The 22,863-nt window shown below is 47.9% G+C and overlaps 1 protein-coding gene across 5 annotated transcripts in view; it reads right to left on the reverse strand.

Annotated features, from left to right (window-relative positions):
- The window catches only part of BRWD3 (bromodomain and WD repeat-containing protein), a 44,356-nt gene that overhangs the window by 12,517 nt on the left and 8,976 nt on the right, over window positions 1-22,863 (reverse strand). For 3 of the 5 annotated variants that reach the window (XM_089571051.1, XM_089571049.1, XM_089571053.1), the window contains exons 10-27: window positions 22,362-22,432; window positions 22,137-22,240; window positions 21,457-21,596; window positions 19,086-19,239; window positions 18,254-18,388; window positions 17,202-17,330; window positions 16,125-16,350; window positions 15,368-15,529; window positions 13,416-13,783; window positions 12,426-12,566; window positions 11,761-11,837; window positions 11,194-11,650; window positions 10,456-10,749; window positions 6,535-6,745; window positions 2,243-2,416; window positions 1,494-1,767; window positions 506-631; window positions 222-381 (exon numbers count right to left, since the gene is read on the reverse strand). In XM_089571051.1, the coding sequence (XP_089427177.1) occupies window positions 222-381; window positions 506-631; window positions 1,494-1,767; window positions 2,243-2,416; window positions 6,535-6,745; window positions 10,456-10,749; window positions 11,194-11,650; window positions 11,761-11,837; window positions 12,426-12,566; window positions 13,416-13,783; window positions 15,368-15,529; window positions 16,125-16,350; window positions 17,202-17,330; window positions 18,254-18,388; window positions 19,086-19,239; window positions 21,457-21,596; window positions 22,137-22,240; window positions 22,362-22,432 (3,403 nt within the window). The remainder of the gene's footprint in view (window positions 1-221; window positions 382-505; window positions 632-1,493; window positions 1,768-2,242; window positions 2,417-6,534; window positions 6,746-10,455; window positions 10,750-11,193; window positions 11,651-11,760; window positions 11,838-12,425; window positions 12,567-13,415; window positions 13,784-15,367; window positions 15,530-16,124; window positions 16,351-17,201; window positions 17,331-18,253; window positions 18,389-19,085; window positions 19,240-21,456; window positions 21,597-22,136; window positions 22,241-22,361; window positions 22,433-22,863) is intronic. The other 2 variants (XM_089571050.1, XM_089571052.1) reach the window with 2 other exon arrangements.

A 22,863-nucleotide genomic window follows, 5' to 3' on the forward strand; every position in this document is an offset into this window, starting at 1 on the left:
TTTAAAACTGTTCCAAGTGACGTCGATTGATGGCTGTCTCATTCCTTTGAAAATTAATGTCTCCCTGTCTGTTTAGTAACTCATCAGCTTGCTACTCCCATGATGCTATACCAACAGGGCCTCAACCAACACTTTCTAAACGTGACCACACAACTTTCATGATGCTATACCAAATGGTCCACAACTAACCCTCTTAACAAGCACATGAGTCAGCGCCTTGCCTTTTTTCGCTTCACACTGCCGAAAGATGGCCCTGCTCCATTCATTTCAGCATCTGTGGACCCCAAGCCATCTTCCTCTCCAGACGAACTGTGGTAGTTCCCTGCAGAATTGTCCAGCAACTCCTGGTACAGCTTGAACGGGTCCTGGCACGACTGGTTGCTGCATCAGGCATCACTTGTTTGTCAGCAGTGTGACGGCCACTAGCCCTACAGCTGCTCTTTGTGCTGTATGCATGCCGATTAGTAATCTTAGCAAGCACATACAGCTTCAAAAGTCGACTCACTTGATGAACTGCAGCAAAAGCTTTGTCAAGAGCTCTGCCTTCTGCACGATTTTGCTGTTTGGCTCGTTGAATTTTTTGGCGTTGATTTCCAGGAACCTGACGTCAAAACGGACAGCGTCCAGCCGCCTGAAATGCAATGAGGAAAGCTACATTGCTGCCACCTCGGTACTAGCTTTCTGGTGTGTACAGTCTTGACCAAACGTCTTTAAACCACACGGTATTTTTTCTTGGTCATACAGTGCAGCACTTAATGTGCCTTTGAAGCTCTAAAACATTGTAAAATGACAAGTAGTCATGTCATCACTTTTCAGGGCCTTCAGGTCTTTGGGGGTGACATAAGGGCTTCGCAACACATCCCCACCTTTCGTGTGCACTAAATAAGAAAAAAAAGAGAGACAAACAGAGAAGGGGGAAAGAAAATTCCAACTGCTCCAGCTAGGAAAATGAATGCAGGCATTACAAAAGAGCAGAATCAGCAGCCAGTTACTGCTGGCACAACTAGAAAGGGGAAGGATCTTGTTTTATCTTACCCTGTTCTTGTTGAGCTTAGGAAAAAGCAAGAGACTATTTCTGAACTTGAAAAAGAAAAAGCCACTGGAGGAATTCTGTAACTGCTCTTATTTTGTAAAGCAAAAGCTAATCATAACACTTTTTGACTGATATTTCTTGAATTAATAAATACGAAAAATCAAGAATGCCTTCCTTCAGAAGCGTTACTATATTCACGCCTTGGCCTACCAACATGAGCCTCACAGCCTCACTTGGATTTAACACTACAGCTGGAACCTACTTTTATATGTTACAAATGTTAGTTTAGTACCTGAACTACATGGGAAAGTGTGCCACTGTGCAATGACTGCCAATGGGAGAGAAGTTCAAACCAGTGGAAAGCCTTATGCAGAAAGCGAATCTCATTAGTGGCTCGTGCAACAAGGTTCTCCCACAGCTCGTGAGCAACCTAACTGGCCGTAACAAAGCAAACACGCACCTGTAGAAGCGGTTCTCCAGTCTTGTCCGAATGGTGGTCAAGTCGATGGGGTAGGCCACGATGCGTGCATACATTGGGTATGCATTCAGGTCAACAGGTGCTGCAAACGGCTCTGCTATGGACAGCTCCATAATACGACTCACGCCTTCCATGAGCCGATCGCAGGAGGTATCCCGGCCACACCGCGGCCACTCGTTGGCCTTGGGCCGGTAGACCATTCCTTTCCGCTCCTGCGGAAGGACCGGCACAGCTCCCCCCACCTGCTCCGGCATGCCTGCATGAAGCATCAAGTTTGAATCATGAAGCGTCACCAACTGTACGAAAGCCTGCAAGGATGAAACTTTCTGCCCAAAAAAACATTGTAGTGTCCTCACGGGGCATCCATAAGGTTCAAGGCGTCTAATGCATCTTAACATCGAGGCATCTTCAGTTTTAAATCGCTCATCATACAGTATCAGAAAGGGAAAAAAGAAATAAAAAGAAAGAAAAATTCGGGAGAGCAATCAGAAAAGTTCCAATGCATGTTACGGAAATGCTTGCACTATTACTACCCTCACTGGTAGCAAATATTTCCATGAATTTCAATCATTCACTACACTCAGTGAATCTGAGTAGCACATCAGAATGAGAACAAAACAGAAGTACAGGCAGCACAGTCCATACAATAACCACCACTTTGCGAGAACGCCATAGAACAGGTGACGGAGAGCACAAGAGAAGTCAAGCAGAGCATAGTGCCAGGTTCTTACGGTTGCAGTCACTGGGCTCAAAGTCCCAGGGGCTCATGCGTTCCGTTTCCCCATTGTCCCAGGTGACAATGAAGCACTGGAACATGGAGTCGGGAAACTCCCGCTGCAGCGGCGCCTGGCTCTCGATGGTCCCCATCCACCATGCATCATCAATGATACTTCGGAACCGGTCATCTGCACAGAGACGGTGCTCTGTGACAGCACTTCTGTGGGCTGTTGCTACTTGTCCCAAATACGAGACAGGAATACACAGAGGGTAAACTCCACACCAGAGAGTGAAACAGACATGCGGCCATGACATAGCATGAATTACCAAGAATTACTACTACAAAACAGAGTCAAAAATTGCCACTCCAGAAACAAATGAAAACTGTACGGTGGTGTCAGTTGTAATTCCTACCATCAGATGCTGCCAACATGCAGGAGCAAGTACAAGTTCTTTGAACACCCCATCAAATAGAATGCGGAACCTCAAAAACACACGAGCAGTGCAGGCCCAAGTGCAAGAAATGGAGACCACCAGTTTGTGTGAAATGGTGTAGGCCAAAACATCACTTGAAATGTACAGCACCAAAAAGCAGACAATCACCAGGAAAATGTTGCTCGACAACAGCTGTGGCAGTGCACTCCGTTTCGAAGCATGTGCCAGAACACTTTGCACGCTGGTGTATCACTGACTCTTTGACCCAGTGCCTTCAGTGCAAGCCGCTCAGTGCCAAATCTGTGGAGAAACTCGAAACCTCAGAACACCTGGTGCTCCATTGCAACTGAATGTCCCCACAACATACAGAGGGCAACAGCTCCGCGCACATGTCGAAGCCGCACCCATAATGAAGGCTTGGCTTCAGCAATGGAAGGCAACAACAACACGACAAAAGCCTGGCCTGTCCTGGAATGGTTGAGACGCCAGATTCCTTATTTCTTTAACTAATGCATTAACCGGCTACTCAGCCTAGGCCGCACCAAATGTGACCGCACATTCCAAAGGGAAGAGCCATACTGCCGCGTCTGCAACAATAGCCACTAGGCAGCTGCTCGGCAAGCATCTCGTGTGTCACGCTGGTGTTTGGGTGAAGGAACTGACATTCCACTCCGGCTGCCTCTCTGTGCTGCTGCAGCCTATCAGAACCGCCCCCATATGAGAGTGGCTTGAACGTGGGCAGCACAAGGTGGACCAGCTAGCACTTGGCTGCCATAGTCGAGCTGCTGTGAAGGCGATCCAGAAAGACACGGGCTGGTCGACATTTGAAGCCCATGAGGCACGCAGCAAAATTGCATATCAAGTGCGCTTCCGCTCCATGGACGAAACCGGTTGGCTACGGAGGCTGTTCCAGCACATGCATATACAGTCGACGACCGAAAATTCGGACGCCTGATTTTTCGGACTTTTTCGCGGCACCGCGACATGGCCCATAGAGCCAATGTGTAAGAGCGCTTGAAATTTCGGACGCACCGCAACTGACCACTCGATTTTTCGGACCTCGTTCGCACTCGCCGCCAGTACCCTAGCCGCCATATAATGTGTACAGTGGAACCTCATTAATTCAGACTGCAGGAGATATCGAAAACTTGATCAAACAAAACGAAATTCAAGCTTAAAGGGAGCCTCTTGCGACGCTGAAATTCTGCGCGAGTCGGCACATTGCGCTCGCGTGTTTTCGAATTCGTACTGTCCTTGAATGTCTTCCGCCGCACGAACTTGAACCGTAGTCTGAGTTCACGGAACTCATCTGTGCCGAGTCTTTAGTCCCGAACATGGAGGCTACGCGCATGCCGTGGCCTCCGCGATCGAAGCACGCTTCGGGCGCGCAGCCGGATCTTATCGCGGCCGCGATCTGCTCCGGCGCTGCGCCGTTCGCGGAGGCCACGCGCGCGCACCGGAGCTTCCAAGTGCCGTCTATGGATGGCGCTGTGATCATTATCACCAACATTTTTCTCTGTCGCGATTTTCCGATCGCCAGCTCCAGCCTTTCGTGGCGTGTTAGCATGCGTGTTAGCGCGTTCGCCGTGATAGTGGCTTTCGCGTGCTGCCGCCGAGCTTCACAGTTTTAGCGCGATGGGCAAGCACCTTAAGCTACACGGCTGGGAGTTAGCTCTCGAACGCGGTCGGTAAGCGTGCGGCGGGCGGGAAATTCGACGTGGCCGAGAAGTGCGTCCGATGATGGTGCAACCAAAAGAGAAACACAAGCTGCAAAAAGCGCGCTTTCCGAGTCAAGCCGTGTGAGTTTCCTGAACTGGAAGAAGAGCTGCTCCTCTATGTGATGGAATTTCGGAACAACGGCTACGCGTTGACAGTGGACATGCTGCGCGGCTTCTTTTGGCATGAGCGTGCACCAGAGCGCAGCACCAGCTCAGGAGTCTAAATACTTCGCGAATGACGATTGAACGTAGAATAAATGTCGCTCATTCCCTGGTTGGTGTGTTTTTACTTAAAAAAATTTTTTTTTTCGCATATCGCGTGTATGGGCAGCACCCCGAAAATTGGCCCTCGAATCTGGGAAAAAAAAAGTGCGGCCCTTATACGCGTTTATACGGTATTTCGCGCGGCGAAATATAGTCATGAGGAGCTTTAGAATGTGTGCAATACAATTGGCCGCTTTCTCCGGCATAGTGGAAATAAGTTCGTGATTTTTTCGGTGAAATTTGATTTTCCGGACTGCCCGATTTTTCGGTCGTTTTCGCGGTCCCTAGAGAGTCCGAAAAATCGGTCGTCGACTGTAACTGGCGTTCAGACACAGTGGTGTGTTCCTGTGCAATCCATGCGCCGGAAATACGGCTTCTTCACACCCACCGACCACAAGGCCGCCGAATGTAAGAATGCTACACAAATGCAAGTGCGACAGCTTGAGAACGCCCAAAGGAGTACGGTTGCGATAAAAAGAAAGACTACCCCAGCACTGTACCATGCACATAAAGGAGCAATCCCTACTGAGTCGAAGACAACAGCGTTGGCAGTACACTGCTGTTCGAGGCACGGGAGGGAGCGCGCCACACAATGGAATATCGCTGCCGCTTCAACCCTGCTCCCAACGTACAGGCGGCAATGTGCAGTGCCTGCAGAAGCAAAGAGGAAACAGCGCAGCACATCCTGCTCCAGTGGAAACAACTGTTGCCTCAACCGAGAAAGGGGACCATGCTCCCACTGGCTCTGAGATTCACACCGGTGTAAGATGATCAATGCAACGGCGCCACCTCCGCTATGAGAGCCTGGCTCCGCATGTGGCAACACTCGCCCGACGCTAACAGCATCCTGCCTCCCCTTTCCTCAATTTACTCCTGCATTTTTTAAACCCCCCCCCCCTTTTTTAATTTCTCCCAGCTCGGGCACAGTACCAAACTGATACAAAGGGAACAGCCACATAACATCATCTTCATTGAACATGAAATCGAGCCCATATTTTTTGTTGCTCGTAACTAGAACCAAACCGAACTGAACCCAAATTTTTTTTTTGTCGTCTTAGAATTGGACCTCACCAAATTGAAGGACCAGTTTCAAATCGGTTTAGGACACATTCAGCTTCACTTCTGATGCAACACAGCACACCTATAGTTATTACTTTCTTTTAAAGACAAGACCACGTGTTACAGTGCAGATTTAACCATAAATAATTGTGCCGTGCAGTGCAAAAATGGCAAATAATCCGCAAGAAAAACGTGCTGGAGTCTAAGAAAACCAAACTCCACACTTCCAGTGTGTTTGCAGAGGCAATTTGAGAACACTATCTGAAACCATGAGTTTGCAGAATTTTCCATTTTCAACTAATTTGCAGACAACTTTATTGAAAAGGTCCGAACAGCTCAAACTAAAAGAACACAAAGGGAGAAAAGCTTTCTTTCTGTATGGCATGTGCTATTGACCACAAAAGTTTACAGGATACGTGTTTAAAAATATTACTGCTATATTCATTCACGGCCCAGCTGCCTGGCAATGATACCAGCTGATGGAGCATGCCCATTCCCACACACCTACAGGCATTTCAAGCGATTGGCTTTTGTGACTGCTGAAATAAATTTTTTCCCTCACACCCAAATCCCGTAAACTAAGCAGAAGTATGTCTCTCCGAAGCTGAACCCGAACCTGAAAAACTTCTGGTGCAACACCCAGCTATAACATGATGGGCTTCTGGCCGCATAAAGTGCTTCTCATAATACCGAGTAGTGCCTCACAGCAGAGGCTACTCCCAAGATAACCTTGCTCAACACCGAAGACCGAAGCACTTCCTCAAGAAGCCGCACTTTGCTTGGGGACCGGCCAGGAGAAAGAGAGCGGAGGTGAAGAGAAAGTGACGTACGTGGCTTCCACTTTTGGTGCATGGCTGTCTCGTACGTCTGGCGCAGGACAATGAAGTCGATGACGTCTGGCATGTCATGGTAGCGGATGTCGAAGGGCTCGCCATCCATCTGGCCCCGGTTGGGCTCGATGGGCACCACACGCAGGCAGCACAAGTGCACCGGGGGACACACCTCAAACGTCACGGCCAGCACGCGTAACATTTCTTGTTCCTGCACGTGCATGCACAAGGGAAGCGGTTGGAGTGTACTCGGCAACCGCGTACAAGCGGCCAGTTTGATGCATTTATGCGACTGAGGAAATTATAAATTGAAATGGCGTGCACACATTGCATCGGAGCATGAACGTCCCTTAACCCCATTTGAACACCTTTCTTGACTTGGTTTCTATCAGCTGACGCAAGCTCTAGGCTTGCCATGATTACAATTCCAACTTGGCGCAGCATGATCAGCTCCTCGTAAGGTTAGAGTGAAAGAGCAGCAAAGATTAGTATGTACAGAAAGTGTGACGACTGCAGTCTGTGGATATCACATAAAATGCATGGTGATTGAAGGAACACTACTGAAAAATATTAGTTGGCCTGTATTGATAGGATACTACGTTCTAAACACAAAAGAGCCCACCTTCGTTGCAAAATGGAGCTTCATAAGCTAGAAAAGACCAAAAAAAACGAAATGCACGTATCGCCATCGCTGATGAATTTCACAAGTACACTGGAAAACTCCATAGCAAATGCCCCCGAGTTTGCGCTCGACTCCCTTCGATTTCTTCCATAAAATCTGTGGCTTTCTGAATCGGAAAAAAAATCCCCCCAGTCGTGACAGCCCTTTGGATTTTTCAGCCAAGTGCAAAAGAACTCTAGGTGGTCCAAATTAATCTGGAGCCTACCACTAAGGCACCATACCTTCACAGCCCATGCGTTGGTTAGGGATGTCAACCCCTTAATTTACAAATTACTTTTTCACTGGCTCTTTATTTCTGTCTTGTGTACCAACTGCAATTTGAGTTTTTTTTTCTTCTTTCTCTCCAGCTGTAGGCGCACCTTTGCTCTCTCTCGCGCTAACTGCAGTACAGCTGTTAACTCTACAAGCAGGTGCATGATGTGCCTTTCCATTCACCACAGGCAATGTTGGTATTGTGATGCTGCACCGTATTTACTCGCATAATAGGCGCACCCCTAGTTTAGTCCCAAAAAATCAGATTTTTTCATTTCCGCGCATAATAGGCGCACCCCGAACTTGGCACTGTGATCAATACTGTATTTACACGATTGCAAGCCGACGCCTCGCCCCCAAACTCCTACTTTATTTTAACAAAGTTTTTGCTGAACTGACTACTAGTCCTCACTAGTGCTGCTGCCGTCGCAGCTGCTGCGGACCCACAGCACGTACGACATCGCGTAGAACAGCCGCACACAGTTTTCAGGGATGCTCACTTTAATCATCTGTTTCGAAAGCTTTATCTCCAGCCGGAAACGCTCCCGACTTAGGCTCGCGAAAACCTCGGCGCTTGGAGTCGCGTACAAAAATTTAGGCACGCCGCAGTCGCAACTGCCACACTTCTCGGCCGCGTCGAATTTCCGACCTGCCGCACGTTTGCCATGTTCGAGAGCAAACTCCCAGCCTTGTAGCTATTAAGGTGCTTGCCCGTCGAGCTGAAACAGCAACGCTCGGCAGCAAAGCCGCAACCACGATGAACTAACGCGCTACCGCAGATCCCGGCACTTGACAACCACAAAAAAACTGGAGCTGGTGATGCTGATGGCGATATAGATAGCGAAAGCTCGCGGCGGAGGAAAACGTTGATGATGATGATTAGCTTGGCCTCGGGCGCCCTCCGTGGGTGGCATCTAGAAGCTCATGTGCGTGTGTGTGTGGCCTCCGCGACCAAGCGCCCGTTGCACGCAGCCGGAGCTGATCGCGAAGGCCTCGGCGCGTGCATTTCGAAGGCTATTCCCACGTGGGTCATATAAAGTTTCGGTGCGGCCCTTACGTGGATCTTTTTTTAAAAATATTTTCTTCGGGAAAACAGGGTGCGGCCCGTACACGAGTGCGTTTATGCGGTATGTTCAATTTTGCGAGCCGAAAAATTTCTGGAAATTTTACCCCGCGTAATAGGCGCACCCCGAACTTTGAGCCGGATTTTATGGAAAAAAAAAGTGCGCCTATTATGCGAGTCAATACGGTATTGGTTGAAAATTCGGTGCCTAATTTTAAGCCCCAAGTTAATGAGCAGGTGCACTCCCGTGCCTACACACCTTGCAGTCTGCGGGAAGCAAAGTGCGGCACATGGCATGCATGCAATGCCAAGATCATTCCTGCAAGGCAGCTTCCCCGCACCTTCATGTGAAGAAGCCTGGAAGCTACCTCATGAAGGTGCACCTTCTGAGCATTTCATAAAGTTTTTCTCTCCTCAAAAGAGCTGCGCAGACCCCTCGCAAGATCCACTGCACAGGGTCGCTGTGGTTCACAGGTCACAGCGAAAGTTCGTCCTAAATGAGCCCAAGCGAAACAGTTCGCCCTAAGCATACTGTTTTTACATGGAATCCTATTTGAAATCAACCAAACGGTCTCACATTGTTCATCTTATCCAAGAATTCGTTTTAACGGGAGTCTACTGTATTTTCAAAGAAAGAACAGTGGGGAAAAGAAAAAACACACATCTTAACGATTCATTAAAGCAAATCAGTAATTTTCCGTACCTAATGTTTATAGTCTGTACAGTCAAACCCGAATATAACGAACTCAGATAGAGCGAATTATTCCTTATAACGAACACTCGAAGTTGTGATATCGTTATCCATATGAAATGTATTTTTTATAACGAATTACACATTGGATACAGCGAACTCTCAGCGCGCGCGATCGCTCGCCAAACGCCCGCCAACGCGCCTTTGTGCCCGCATCCAGTATCTCTAGGCAGCCATTTCCGGGCCGCAATCGGTGCCGCAATCGGTGCCGCTATCGCGTGCAATCGGTCGTCAAACGACCGCCAACGCGCTACTGCGCCGGTTCCATGTCGAGACGCCCCGCTGCCTGCCCCCGCGCCGCGCTTTCGTGAAATGCAGGGCAATCGGCCCGGGAGGCTTTTCTGCAGTAGCTTAGGGCTCCCTCCACTGCGCATGAGCGGCCCCGCGATGCTTTCCCCCGTCTTCTCAGCTTTCTTTGCTCGCATTTGCAAGTCGTGCTGCTCGCTTCCGGACGTCCCTACTTTGTCGACACATTCCGCCGCTACATCCTGCAAGATGACGATGAAGCAGCGGCGTGCCGTGCCGCTTTCCGACAAACTTGAGATGATTCGCCGCGTTGGGCGCGGCGAAAAAAGGGCTGACGTTGCCGCGCACTTCAAGATTCCAAAGAGCACGTTACTGCTCCGGAATACAAGGAAGCGGACTGGAGTTCGTGGAAATGATGTCGCGCATCGAAAATGTGATTCTCACTGATGCAGCTAAATGCAGTGTTCAGGCAAAAATCACTGCCTACTGCAAAGAAGTGTGCATTCCTCTGCAATAAATTTCTTAATACCTTACTCATGGTAAGTGACATTTTTTTTCCTTAGCGCGTTTTCGCTCTGCCGTTCCGGACTTCGTGTATAACGAATTTGGTACTGAGGTTCGTTAAAGGTTCGTTAAAAGCGGGTTCGGTTATAACGAAATACTTCATATAACGAACTATTCGCGTTAAATCACGCTATTCGTTATAACCGGGTTTGACTGTAGTAAAGCAAAGCAATCTATTGAAAAAGTAGAAGTTTCGAAAACAACTGCATGAGAATATGAATGCTTGAAAATGGTCTAAATGAAGAATCCAAAATTTTTTTTTAAAGCTATTACAGAGCCTTTTCTGGAACGACAAGATTTGCAGATTTCCATCCCATTTTGAAGGATGAGACCTGCAGTTTGCCACAGTGGGCTGCCACTGACCCTGAGCTGAAGCCGCAGCCAGGGCTGGTCTCGGTCCTTGATGTGGTACGCTCGGCAGCGCTTTACCGCCTGCACGTACGACTGGTGGCCTTGGTGGAAGTAGACCACCTCGTCGCCAATCTGGGGGAAGTAGGGCGTCTTGCGCGGCACCATGTCCATCAGCCACTCTGGGTGCCGCATGACCTTTTCCGAAGCACGCTTGGAGCTTTTTTTGGACGCTTTCTTGCCACTGCTGCTCTGCGGCTTGGGCTCCTCCTCGGCCTGAGTCTGCGTCGGCTGCTTTTGGCTTGACTTCTTTGGTGGCCGGAAGAAAGAGCACAAAGACAGGGAGCATCAGCAAAATGTTCGGTGAACGAAATGCTTGCTATGAAAAGGAGAACATTCACGAAGTGAAAAGAACTATGTGACACATGGATCACAATGTGTATAAGTGGAACAGAAGGTAAGCAAATTGGGCAACCACTGAGGTAAAACAAAAAGTTAAGAAACATAAATGACCCTTTACACCAAATTCATACTACACAGAGTACCGCATGTCAGGCAATCTCACAAAGAGGAACAGACCAGAGGTTACAGAGCGAGCATGAGCCCACATAATTTGTCAGTCATAAAATGCACCTTTTGTGGCCATACAAATGTCAAAATGTCTAACTATCGAATTACACCAAGAGCAAAAATTGAATAGAGTTGTCCTCAGCAAGCCTAAATGGATTGTAGGTAAGATCTGGTGACACAAACCTCACTTACCGGTGGTGGCTGCCTGCTGGTACTGGCGCCTGATGATGACGACGAAGGTGCAGGGCATGTCCGGGACGGTTTTGCAGGAGGCTTTTTCTTGCGCTGTTTTTTACGAACAAGGTGCTTTTTCTTCCGTGCACGAGGCTTGACTTCAGTGTAGTCTTCATCGCTGTCCTCTGCTACCGCCCTGCTACTCCTTGCTGGACGGCTATTTTCAGCACTCTCATCGTCATCGTCTGAAACTTCATCGTCGACCGCAACGTCTTCGTCCCCTTCCTCAGACTCGTCCTCAGCAATGGACTCCACCTCTTCCTTCACCTCAACCTCGACCTCATCTTCCTCGTCGTCATCTTCTGGCCGCTGGACAATCCGCCGCTGTTTCTTGGGACTACTCTTGGGAGCAGCCTTACGTGACTTTGGCTCTTCAACCCAGTCCGAGTAGTCCGAATCACTGCAGCTATAAGGGGCAGAACACCATTTCGGTCAGGTATTCAGCAGACCCCCAACAAACATACCACACAAACACTTCACAATGAACAATGGTTAGAGAAAGAGGTTTGTATTCACCTTTCACTCCCTTCAGAACTTTCAGAAAATACAGCGTTAGTGTCAGTCGTGGAACTCATGCTGACATCATCGGGATCCTGCGTGGAAAAAGCAAAGAATTTATGCCAAAACTCTACCTTGATATTGTGCCCAACTCCATTGCCATTTTTGTTCTAAACCCAGTTCGATCACTGTAGCTGCGTCACCTATCTGCCTCCTGTTCCAAACTTGTTCATGTTCTTTCAAACCCTGGGCACATTCTTTTTACTACGCCCTGCAAGTTGCCTGAAGGTAAATCAAAGAAACCTCACTGCACAACCAACCACAAAAATAAGCACAGATAAACCCTGCCACAACAAAATTCATGGAATATACGAGAAATTCCGCTGAGGCAATACCTTTTGTCATAGTGAACTCAGCCTGGAACAGCAACAGATTAAACTGGATGGTTCATGAGCATTTGTTGTCATAAATAAACTTCGGCTGTTTTCACTATTTCGACATCACCACCATGGCGCAATTTTTGCAGCACTCGCTGCATTGTGAACTCACCTCACCGATATTTCCAACTAGCCCTTTCGTACTAACTGCCCTCCACCCGATCACACACTTCTAGAATGCGTAAGGTGAAACGCACCAATCAGAGTTGGCAAGCAGTATGAAAGACAAGAGAACGAAACACTTGCCTCAAAATCATCTCTGGCTAGTCTTGAGCCGGGGGCTGCACGTGAAGAACGTGTCTGGACACCAGAGGGCTTCTTTTTGGCAGCACTTTTGGCACGAGAATTGTTGACATGGCGTCTGCTTGCCAGCAGGTTTTCACATACCTGAAAAACAAAAGCTGCATGAGAAAGCAACACCAAGAAGCCAGAGGAGCAAGGCATGCAAAGTAGAATCGGATACTACTGAGCTGACAACTGGTTTATATCAAGAGCAAGAAGGAAGAGTTCAGAGATTAAAACTGTGAAGTTGAAGTATTTGACGGTCTAAAGCTGAACAGTAAGGCCACACTTCGAATCTGATGAACTCTTGCACCATGCTTGTACAGTAAGGCCACACTTCGAATCTGATGAACTCTTGCACCATCTGCTTGTACAGTAAGGCCACACTTCGAATCTGATGAACTCTTGCACCATGCTTGTACAGTAAGGCCACACTTCGAATCTGATGAACTCTTGCACCATCTGCTTGTACAGTAAGGCCACACTTCGAATCTGATGAACTCTTGCACCATCTGCTTGTACAGTAAGGCTACACTTCAAATCTGATGAACTCTTGCACCATCTGCTTGTACAAAGTCAGATGTTGTTCTTGCCGTGTATAGTACGATTCTGCTTTATATATGCGTTGCATTTTTGCTTGTTTTCGTCCTATAACATTGGAATGAGACTCAAACCCCAACTCCAACTAAAGAATTTGAAGAGGCCTTGAGGAAGGACCCGAGCTGGTTCTAGAAGGTTGGGACTTTCCTCTCGTGACCCTTGGTTGGAACTGGAATTTGGACCATTTTTGTGCTACCCAGCCATATGGATTTTCATCGCAGATGTTCAAAGTGAAGTCAGTCCTCCAACATTTACCAAAAAGCCTCAAAGAACCCTCCTGCCACAGCACTTGGTATCCCGAGCAGTCAGTCTTTTCCTAGTTCGTGCTTCTTCAGGACAACATGAATGACTAACCACTTTTGCCTCCAGGCTTTGCCTTCGTCGGTGACTCTCCATATGATACAAGGTTTGCTCCGCCACTGCCATGAGAGCAGCACGCTGTAGCGAGCCAGCCACCAGCGCAGACTTGGAGGCGCTCCCAAGGAAGCACCGACTCAGCCGAGCAGGCACCGCCGTGCTGGCGGCACCATTGCCACTGGCACCCCCACTGTTGTTGCTGCTGCTACTGCTGCTGCTGCTGCTGCTGCTGCCAGCACCAAAATCAGATGATGGGCCCGGCTGAGCCATGTCCCGCGACTGCCACTGACCCGAAGACTGCCGCACGCCTTCCACGTCGCCCGTGCGTCGCATCCCGACCCTGCTGTGAGTTCCGGGCGAGTGGCCTGCAAGACACAACAGGATGAACATATGCTCAGCTGGGCAACAAAGCGCTGCTTCAAATGCATGACACAAGACAACTCAGGCAAAAAGGTGTGCGCTCTTCTTACGTTGCAGTCATTGCAGTCGTTCTCTGTGGTCTCATGATAAAGGTTTCCAAAATTAGAGTCAGTCTTATCGGGTCTACTTTTCATGCTGCTTTTACTAGTTGCATCTCGAACTGACCTCACCCCCTTTCACAACTACGGAGCAAAACAGCACAATTTTCTTCCTTGATCTTCTCTAGCACACAACCCACAAATTCGAAGCCACCCCAAAAGCGTACAAACATGAACGCGCCCAACAGAGCACATTATCACCTCTCCTGTGAAAATGCACTGGGCTGGAGGGAGTACAAGCCTACTATACCCAAGTGAAAGCACTGGTGACCTAGCATGCTTCAACCCCTCACAGAAATAAACACTGCAAATTTATGAACTGAAATTAGCAGTCAAATCTGCAATAGCTGGACAAGACAGCAGCAGGAATGCATGCACATTTCCTCTCCTCTCCTCACAATACTGCCCTGTTTGATCTCCTGTCCTCACTCATTCTAGTGCTGCGTAGTTCACCATGCACACTCTATAGAATGAAATGCAACGAGTACTGTATTTGCTTGATTCTAATGTGCATGCATCTTTTTCTAGAAAAAATAATCTAAAAATGAGATGTGCGTTAGAATCAAATATGAAAATGAGACTGATTCAGCAACACCTTATTGCCATTGGTATCAGGAACTGACGGTTTCAATTTCTTGTTCGTCGATATCACCATACTGCCTATCACAGTCATGGATACTGATAGGCCTCGCGAGCATCTGAAGTATTCCGTCAGCAAGGCTCAGACCTCGACTTGAGCCCACATGGAAGCACTGGCTATGAATACGTGATGAGTTCACTACAACGCCAAGTTGACAAAAAGAAGTGATCTGGTGTGGAGGGGTAAGTGGCCATCGAGGCACCTCATTTGTGTTGAGTGTTCCTGAAACTCGAGCACATGACAGGCACAAGCAAAGAGAATTCTTGCCAGTAAGTTGACTCAGAAGGGTTTCAGGAGGCCACAATGGGCTGATTTTCAGATACGCCAAGCAACACGACGAAGCGTGCCTCGCTGCAAGACTTAGCAGGATGGGTCAGATGCGTGGTGCACGATCCCGTCTGCCATGGGCAACAAGACCTTCAAGTATGGAATATCAAATGCCATGGATGGAATCGAGGTTGAAATGCTTCGTGCTGTTAACAGCAACAAGGAGGCTTAAGACAGCAACAATGACGGATAACGATTTTGCCAGCTAGATAGGGAAAAGCAAGTGAGGCAGTGCAGCTGTTCACTTCAACACAATAGAGCGGTTGAAATAAAGACTGGTCGTTCCAAGTGATAACATTCATTTCTTTATCAAAGCAAGAAAATCTGGTGACGCACTTTACAATCAAAGACATTCTATGAATTGAGTAAATACAGTAGGTACTGCTGCTTAGCAACAACCGGAGAGTTTCAACGAGGGGTGCTCCTGACAACCAATAGCATTCCTCCCAAAGAAAAATACCCACTTGCTGGCAGCCGGTGCTGTGCCCGTGGTGGGGACTGCCCCCCAGCTGCTAGCAGGTGGTCCTGCTCCTGCTGCAAGCGCTCAATCATCTCATCAATGACGGGTCGCTCCTCGGCTGCCTCGTCTTCCGCGGGACGCACGGGCTCCAGGATCTCAGCCTCCCCTGCAACGACAAAGCAAACCCGCTGCTCGCTCATCAACACTTCATACGCACACATGCCTCAGCTTTCAAAATCTGAGTCTGTCAGCAGCACAAGAACAAGAAGTAGATGGCTTGAAAAAAACGAAACACACACACACACACACACACACACACACACACACATGCGCGCGCACGCACGCACAGAGAGAGAGAGAGAGAGGCAGAACAGAAAAACTAGCCAAAAAGCTAGGCAAGCACACTAGGTCATTACAAGTGGAAGCAACGTTTCCCACTGCTCATTCTGAGCCAAATTTGGCCCACAGTTAAAAGAAGCCATTCTCCAGTCACTATGCATGAATCCTGCAAAGAGATCTGCAACAAATGATGGCGAATAAAGGCGCATCGATAATGAGTTGCAGCTGTGGCTTGACATTATTTTAATGCCAGAAGGTAACTTCTTCAGTGAATTACTCATCCTATGCAAGAAAGGATGTTTTACGTCAGCATGAACACACTTCAATAAGATAAAAAAAAAAGAGGGGGGCATTAAAATTGCAAGCATCCCTCTGATAGTTGGCAAGAAATGCATCCAGGCAAGGGAGAGACAATAGCCCACCATTGGCTAGAACGGCCACATAAGGGATGAGCTGAGAGTCGTGGCAGCGCTCCCGGCCTGGAACCAGTCTCTGCAGGGCTGGTGGGTATGGGTTCCCATCAATGTCCACCAGGAAGGGGGGCGGCATCAGGTGAGGAGCACACTGCGTCTGCTCGTCCAGCACATGTTGCTGAGCGTCCCGAATCAGAGGCCGGTAGTCCGTGTGGAAGAACTGCTCATCCGGAACCTGCCGACCATGGAGCAGCACAGAAAATGGCACTTTTTCAAGCCACAGGATGCGTCACAGTGGCTATGACGTTTGGCTGCTGAGCGCAAGGCTGCAGCATCAAGTCTTGGCTGCAAAAATTTCTGTAATCTCATAGTCGCAAATACGAAATTTTCAGGAAATGTGTTTTTGAGTGCTGATTCCAAATATGACATTTTCTGTAAAAATTAGTGCCTATGTACTTAAGTAATACATTGTGTAACTTTCTGCAGAGAGTTTTTAAGAAATTTTACAGCAAGGAACATGCTAAAATGCATGACATCGCTTTTTCGTGACATTCAAAGACTGCAATAAGGGTAAGATTACCAACCTGCCTATCATAAAACTTGAGTAACAGGGTTCTGAAAGTACCATTCCAGAAACAGTTTCCTCCCGTTTCAGAAAACTCAATAACTCAACTTCTATGATAGGCAGCATGATAATTTTACGCTTATCACATTCCTTGGTGTCAAGACAAACCAAAGGCAAGCATTTCAACAGGTTTCCTGCAGCAAAATTTCTTCAAATCTCTTGGCAAAAAACATACATAACACATTATGCAAGTGAACAAACACTTGTTTTACATGAAATTAAGACACATTCAGAATTGACGCACAAAAATAAATTCTCCTTGAAGAGTTCAGAAATGTGACTTCATTAACAAGAGTACTGCAGTTTCTCTCTCATTTTTTCTGCCCCTGCTCACAGTGATGATGATGATGATGAAGTGCCTGTTAACTCTTAACTAACCCCTCATTGGTTCTCATCAGCACTGCTTCAAAACTGGGCATGATGGAATCATAGTCAGAAAGGCTAAAAGCAAAAATAGTCACCTTCTTGTACGGGTCACCTGAACCATATCCAAATATGCTGATGTGTCCATGAGAGTCAGTAGAGGCAAACAGAAGACCGTCAGGAGAAAACTTGCAGTCAAACACTGCTCCGTGTCCCTGACCTTCAATCTGAAGAGAAAATTAATACGGTTGTGGTCAGGCCTGTATTCTGTAAATGCTTACATATGAATCAAACAGCATTACAATTCCTTCAAGCACCCTATCCGAACAAGTAACCACGCTATCCGAACAAGTAAACCCCACAAGCTGAGGTGCACTTTGTGGCAGTTTCTGAACTACCAGTCTCAAAATTCCGTGAAAAGTCAGAAGATACAAACTGCACATGCTTACAGTATTGATGAAAATTTAAGTATGCGACCCTCCAGTGCTTAAAAAAAAAAAACACACTAAATACTGCAGCAGGATGTTATTAGTGCATACCCAAGGGATGATGAAAAAGGTCGGCGTACAAGTGGCCATACATAGTGAGCAGTAAGCATTAAAATTAAAGGTGGTCATGGCTGGCACTGAATGCGATTAACTAAACTCTAACTGATTACATACTAATTAGGTCCCATTGCAGTGGAAAATATGAGATGATGCTCGCATTGGTTCAGAGAGCAACAGCTGCAATAATGCAGACACATGACCGTCAGTTCCTGTTGACCTAGGGCCCGGAAGCTTCACGAACCAGGAATCATTTGCCCACCTCACCACTTTCTCCTTACTGTTCAACCATCCTCTCAAGCCCATCACCATTTTGTGCATCTCTTTGTCAACGATCGGGACGATTGCTTGGTGGCCCCGGGTAGTGTGACGAAGAAGACAAAGCTGGCAGTGGCGCGAGACTGAGCGCTAGCGCTAGGCCAGCGGCCATTAAATCATCTAATTGCCATCAGTCATCTCGTCTCACTCTTTGGCTGGCCGCCACGTAACAACATTCTTAACTCTTTATTTCGTTCCCAAGCTTCTCTGTGTTTTCACAGTGCCTGAAGCTAATTTTGGCTCCACGTTCTGCAGGGACATAGTCAAAGGGCATCAGCTCAGCTCACCATGTTGAAGAAGCTTCGAACAGAGCATCCTGCCACCAGATCCCAGATGATGATGCGACCGTCATGCCCACCGCTGAGAAGGATTCTGCTGTCCTCTGGATGACATTCGAGAACAAAGGCTTCGTCCTCATGCCCCTGTAAATGACACAAAAAAGTTCCGCTGCATGAACGACACGGTGACTTAACATCGAAACTGTGGAGCGTGCTTGAACATGCAACTTGCCTTCTTTTCTTTTAGGTGCATAGGGCTCACTGATTTGTGTAACTGCTGTCACCTATTGGAATTAACACGAGCTATGTCTAAATAAGTGCAGATTATTTGAAACAGATACAAGGAAAATAAACTCTTCTGGGAGGAAAACGTCGAAGTTGCAGCATGGATGCTCTTAAGCAACACAAGTTTTTGAACAACAAAGAAATCAAAGCATTGCATGAAGGCAATGATGATGAATCCACTGCCAATGAGTAATCTCTCTCAGAAAGTGAGATCCCCTCATACTACTATGAGGGTCATATAACAGGCCCACAATGTCTCACTGAGCCCTTCTTATATTTTTTTTTTTTTTTTTCACATATAGAGCAGCAGTGGCGAGGTAGACAATTATGCGGAATGATGGGACTTCAGTTCGAACTGCGAGACTTCATCTCACAGGTCCATAATGTCAGTGCATACTAGGGAGTGTTTCGTTTTACCGTTCAAGTTGTATCTTATGTAACCTCTCTCTCATTATGGAAGGTAATGAGCAATTTATGAAATCGTCCAACTCCCTTTAACAACCAAGCACCCCCACAAATCTGGGGCTTTACTTTTGAAGTCATGGGGAGCACTCACCAGGAGGACATGCTTCAGCCTGCCCGTGTGCGAGTCCCAGACTTTGATGGAGTGGTCGTTGACTGCAGTCACCACAAGGTGGTCGTCCTGGTTCCATCCGACCATGGTCACTTTTAACCTCTGCTTGGGGTCCTCTTCCAGCTGTTCTTCAGATCTGTGAAGGATAAGTGGCCACCAGTTACAGCACTGTTGCAACATTGATGCACTGATCCTGCTTCCTCAGCAACCACATGAAATCTCTTCAAGCAAAACTTAAGGACGCTAAAAAGGCGTTTCCAGTTAATCAGCACCTTCGTTTACCGTATTTACTTGCGTAATTTGCACACTTTTTTTTTCTTCTTTACGTTAAGGCTTCATAAGAAGGTATGCAAATTACGTAGAGGTTTTGTGAGCACAAAGGTTGTAACGCGCAACATATACTGTATGTTGCCACAAAGAAGGGGAAACAAAGTTAATGCACCGAAAAAAAAAGGGGGCAGGAAAGGATGAAACGGAACAACTAAAGCACGTTGCACGCTCTACGCAACACCACTTGAAGCATAGAAATCAAACCCAAGATTTTTTTTTTTTTAAATGTCACAGGAATAACTGGCATTAACATGAACCATTGGCAAAGTACAGTAATCCCTCGTTATAACGAAATCGCTTTACTCGAAATATTGCTTTATTCGAAATTTCTTCCGGTCCCGACCCAAACGCATGCATTTTAAGCTGCATTACTCAAAGCGCACAAAGAGCTTGACCCGCTTAGAGCGAAGTGGCGAGCGGAGGCATCACCGCCGCCGAGCGTATGCATCGCCGCCGTGGCGGCGACCTTTTGGGCATGCAGTGCCAAATTATACCGCCGATGAATTAGACTCATGCAGGCATAGAACAGGCCAGAAAAGTACCAAACCCACGATCGATGACCTGCCCAGTAACGAGCACCAAGGGAGTGCCGAGTGTCCCCTGCTCAGCGGGGCCAAATTCCATGGTGCAGCGCGCCCGAACCGTTAAATCTCGGTCGGAAGTGCATTCCTGGTGTTCCCCGTGACAGAATCCACACGAAAATAAAGTTTTCCTCGCGCTTTGCGATGCCAGAAAACCGCGGTGTCTTGGTTGCGGAAAAGTGGCCGCTCATGCTCGATTCGCGCCATTCGACTAGACAAACTGTCTAAATGCGTGGTAGGGTCAGTGAATTTTTTGTTACGGCGGGGACACGTGCGAAAAGCGAGCGTGATTCACCGCGCCGCAAAGTTGCGAACGGCGCCGCAGCGTCCGATCGGAAACGCGACGACGGGAAGCTGGAGCCAACGCGAGCGCGGGGAGCGGCAGCGTCATGATGACGTAGGGCGCGCTCCTTTGAGCCGGGCCGGCCTCTCGACGCGCGAGCGAGCCCGCGTCGAGACCGGCCGTGGCCTGCCAGCCCTGATGCCGGCCGCCGGCGTTTGAAAACGCGATAGTATTGTTTGTTCAAGTTCATAGCAAGCCTTGGGGGTAGAGGTGAAGACTGCGATACAAGCAAATTTCATCCAATAGCCGCTTTGGTGCTGCTGCTGCTGCTTGGTGCGGTTCGCCTGCCGTCTGCTAGCTCCGTTCCTGAAGCCGTCGCGGAAATCTAACGTATCTTTTATTATGGGACTGGTTGACAGTAAAGGGATGCCGAGTATAGCGCCTTTATTTGAGTGCTGGCCAGTGCCGAAGCGCTAACAGCTGCGGTATCGATACGAAACCGGCTAGGCTTAGCGGCGACCAGGGCAGTCAGGGAGCAGCTCGCAGTTTGTCACCCGACATTCCTGCAGGCGGCGTCGTTGCCGAAAGCTCCAGTCTTGCACAGGCATGCTGTCGTTGCTCGAATCTAGGAAGCATCTTCTCTGGTATCATGGCTGTTTTGTATTTTTCTTGTGCGAACGTGAAGTAAGCCGAAACTGCCGGCCTGTCGACCAGCCTGGATCCCGTCTGGATCACAAAAATGAGCTAAAGCTTGTTCTTGATATAAATAAACTCTGGTATAAGAAATTTGAAAACTGTATCACCTTTGAGGATCGCTGACCAATACTGAGTTGCTGGTAGAAGTAACAAATGTGCAATGAGAAAATTTTGTAGCGAAAGCTACATTGGCCATGAACTTGCGATTTCGCTGCGGCAGTGCTCCGAGGAGGCACATAGACCGACCTTGAGCCGTTGCCTGGCAACCGCCGCAGCTGGCGGACGCCGCGCGGCGTCATCCGCCAGCTTCCTCGCAGTTGTGGCGCAATTAAATCTCGACTGTTCTAGCTTTTTTTCGAGCGGTCGCTTATATCGAATTATCGCTTATAGCGAATTTTTTCGCCGTCCCGCTGACTTCGTTATAACAAGGGATCACTGTATAAGGCAGCACATAGGGACCTACCCAACCAACTTGGCGGCCATCCGAAGGGTGGTCGACCTCCACTGCTGTCGCTCGTAGGTCCAAACGTTGGCTGTGCCGTCCTTGGAGCCACTCACAAATCGGCAGCTATGGTTGGCGAACTGCAAGCTGTCCACTTGGTCCTGACCAGAGTGGGGGGGGAGGGGGGGATAAATTGCACCTTCTTGCAATGTGTGTTGAGCATAAAAGCGACACAAAATGCACCACACCCAACTATTCTCCTTGCTGTCAAATAACATGCTGCTTAGACGCATGCACAAATGTATTATATATATGCGCTAAATCCAGATTTCAACTTTAGGCATTTATACCCCGAGCATCACTATTTTGCAGCACTAGCACCAAAATAATGCATGCTAGTTTTTAAGAGAGGCAACAGGTTTGAAAGCCAGGCATGGCAATCATGTACACGTCAAAAAGAAAAAAGTTGCAACACAAGCTGGTTGCTAGATCTCTTTCTTCCCATCTTTTTTGAGAAACAATCAGCTTTTTTTAGTGCTAAAAGAAGCACTTTTAGCATTTATGAGCAGGCCATGACAGGAATTGCATTATGTTTCTTGTCCTTTTTTTTTCTTTTTGTGGAAAAAGCAAAGAGCCATGCATCTGCTAAAATAATAAGTGACAACGAAGGGCAATGCTATGTCGCATTGTGAGCATCTTACCGCATGTGCCTCAAGTTCGGCAATCCGCTCTGGGCCTGCTGGGGCCAGGACATGGTAGACTCGAACAAAGTGATCCGTACTACCGGTAGCCAAAAAAGCCCCACCTGTTGGTAGTTTTCAAAGAGGCAGTCAACGCCTGATGCTGAGTACAGCTGGAGCATCAGTAACAGGGTTGAAACTGTGCACAGCAAAGAGCTTGCCACTACGGCAAAAATGCATCCGTACCTGGACTGAATGACGAACAGATCATCTGTGAGCCCGCTCGGTTTCTCTCGGTGAACTTCAGAGGCTTGGGACTGCAAACATCATAAGGCCACCACTCAAGGAACAATGACGAGTGAGAAAGACACAAACAAAACCACAAAGTTCATAGCCAATGAGAATGAACAATACTTCGGTACAGATAACTCAGTGTTACATTTCCACCACAACACATAACCGAGACCCCAGATTAGGGCACTATTTACAAACAATAAGTTGACTTCAGATTAATATCTTTGCACTTTCACCCGAAACAGCCACAGCACTGCTCTTTCAAAGCACAATATTGGCAGTATGGTTAGCTAAACACAAAATGAGTCAAAAACTTTCAAAATGACATTACAGCAAGGTTTCTCGTCTATTTTTTTTTTAGCCTCATGAAACCCCAGTGGCTTCCAAAAGACGCTGAGGAACCTTGCACGCCTTGGCTTCTGTCCCTTCCTACTGGACATGCACGCAAAAACGA

This window comes from Amblyomma mixtum, chromosome 2 (assembly GCF_055824585.1).
Source record: "Amblyomma mixtum isolate Tamu chromosome 2, ASM5582458v1, whole genome shotgun sequence".
Taxonomy (NCBI): domain Eukaryota; kingdom Metazoa; phylum Arthropoda; class Arachnida; order Ixodida; family Ixodidae; genus Amblyomma; species Amblyomma mixtum.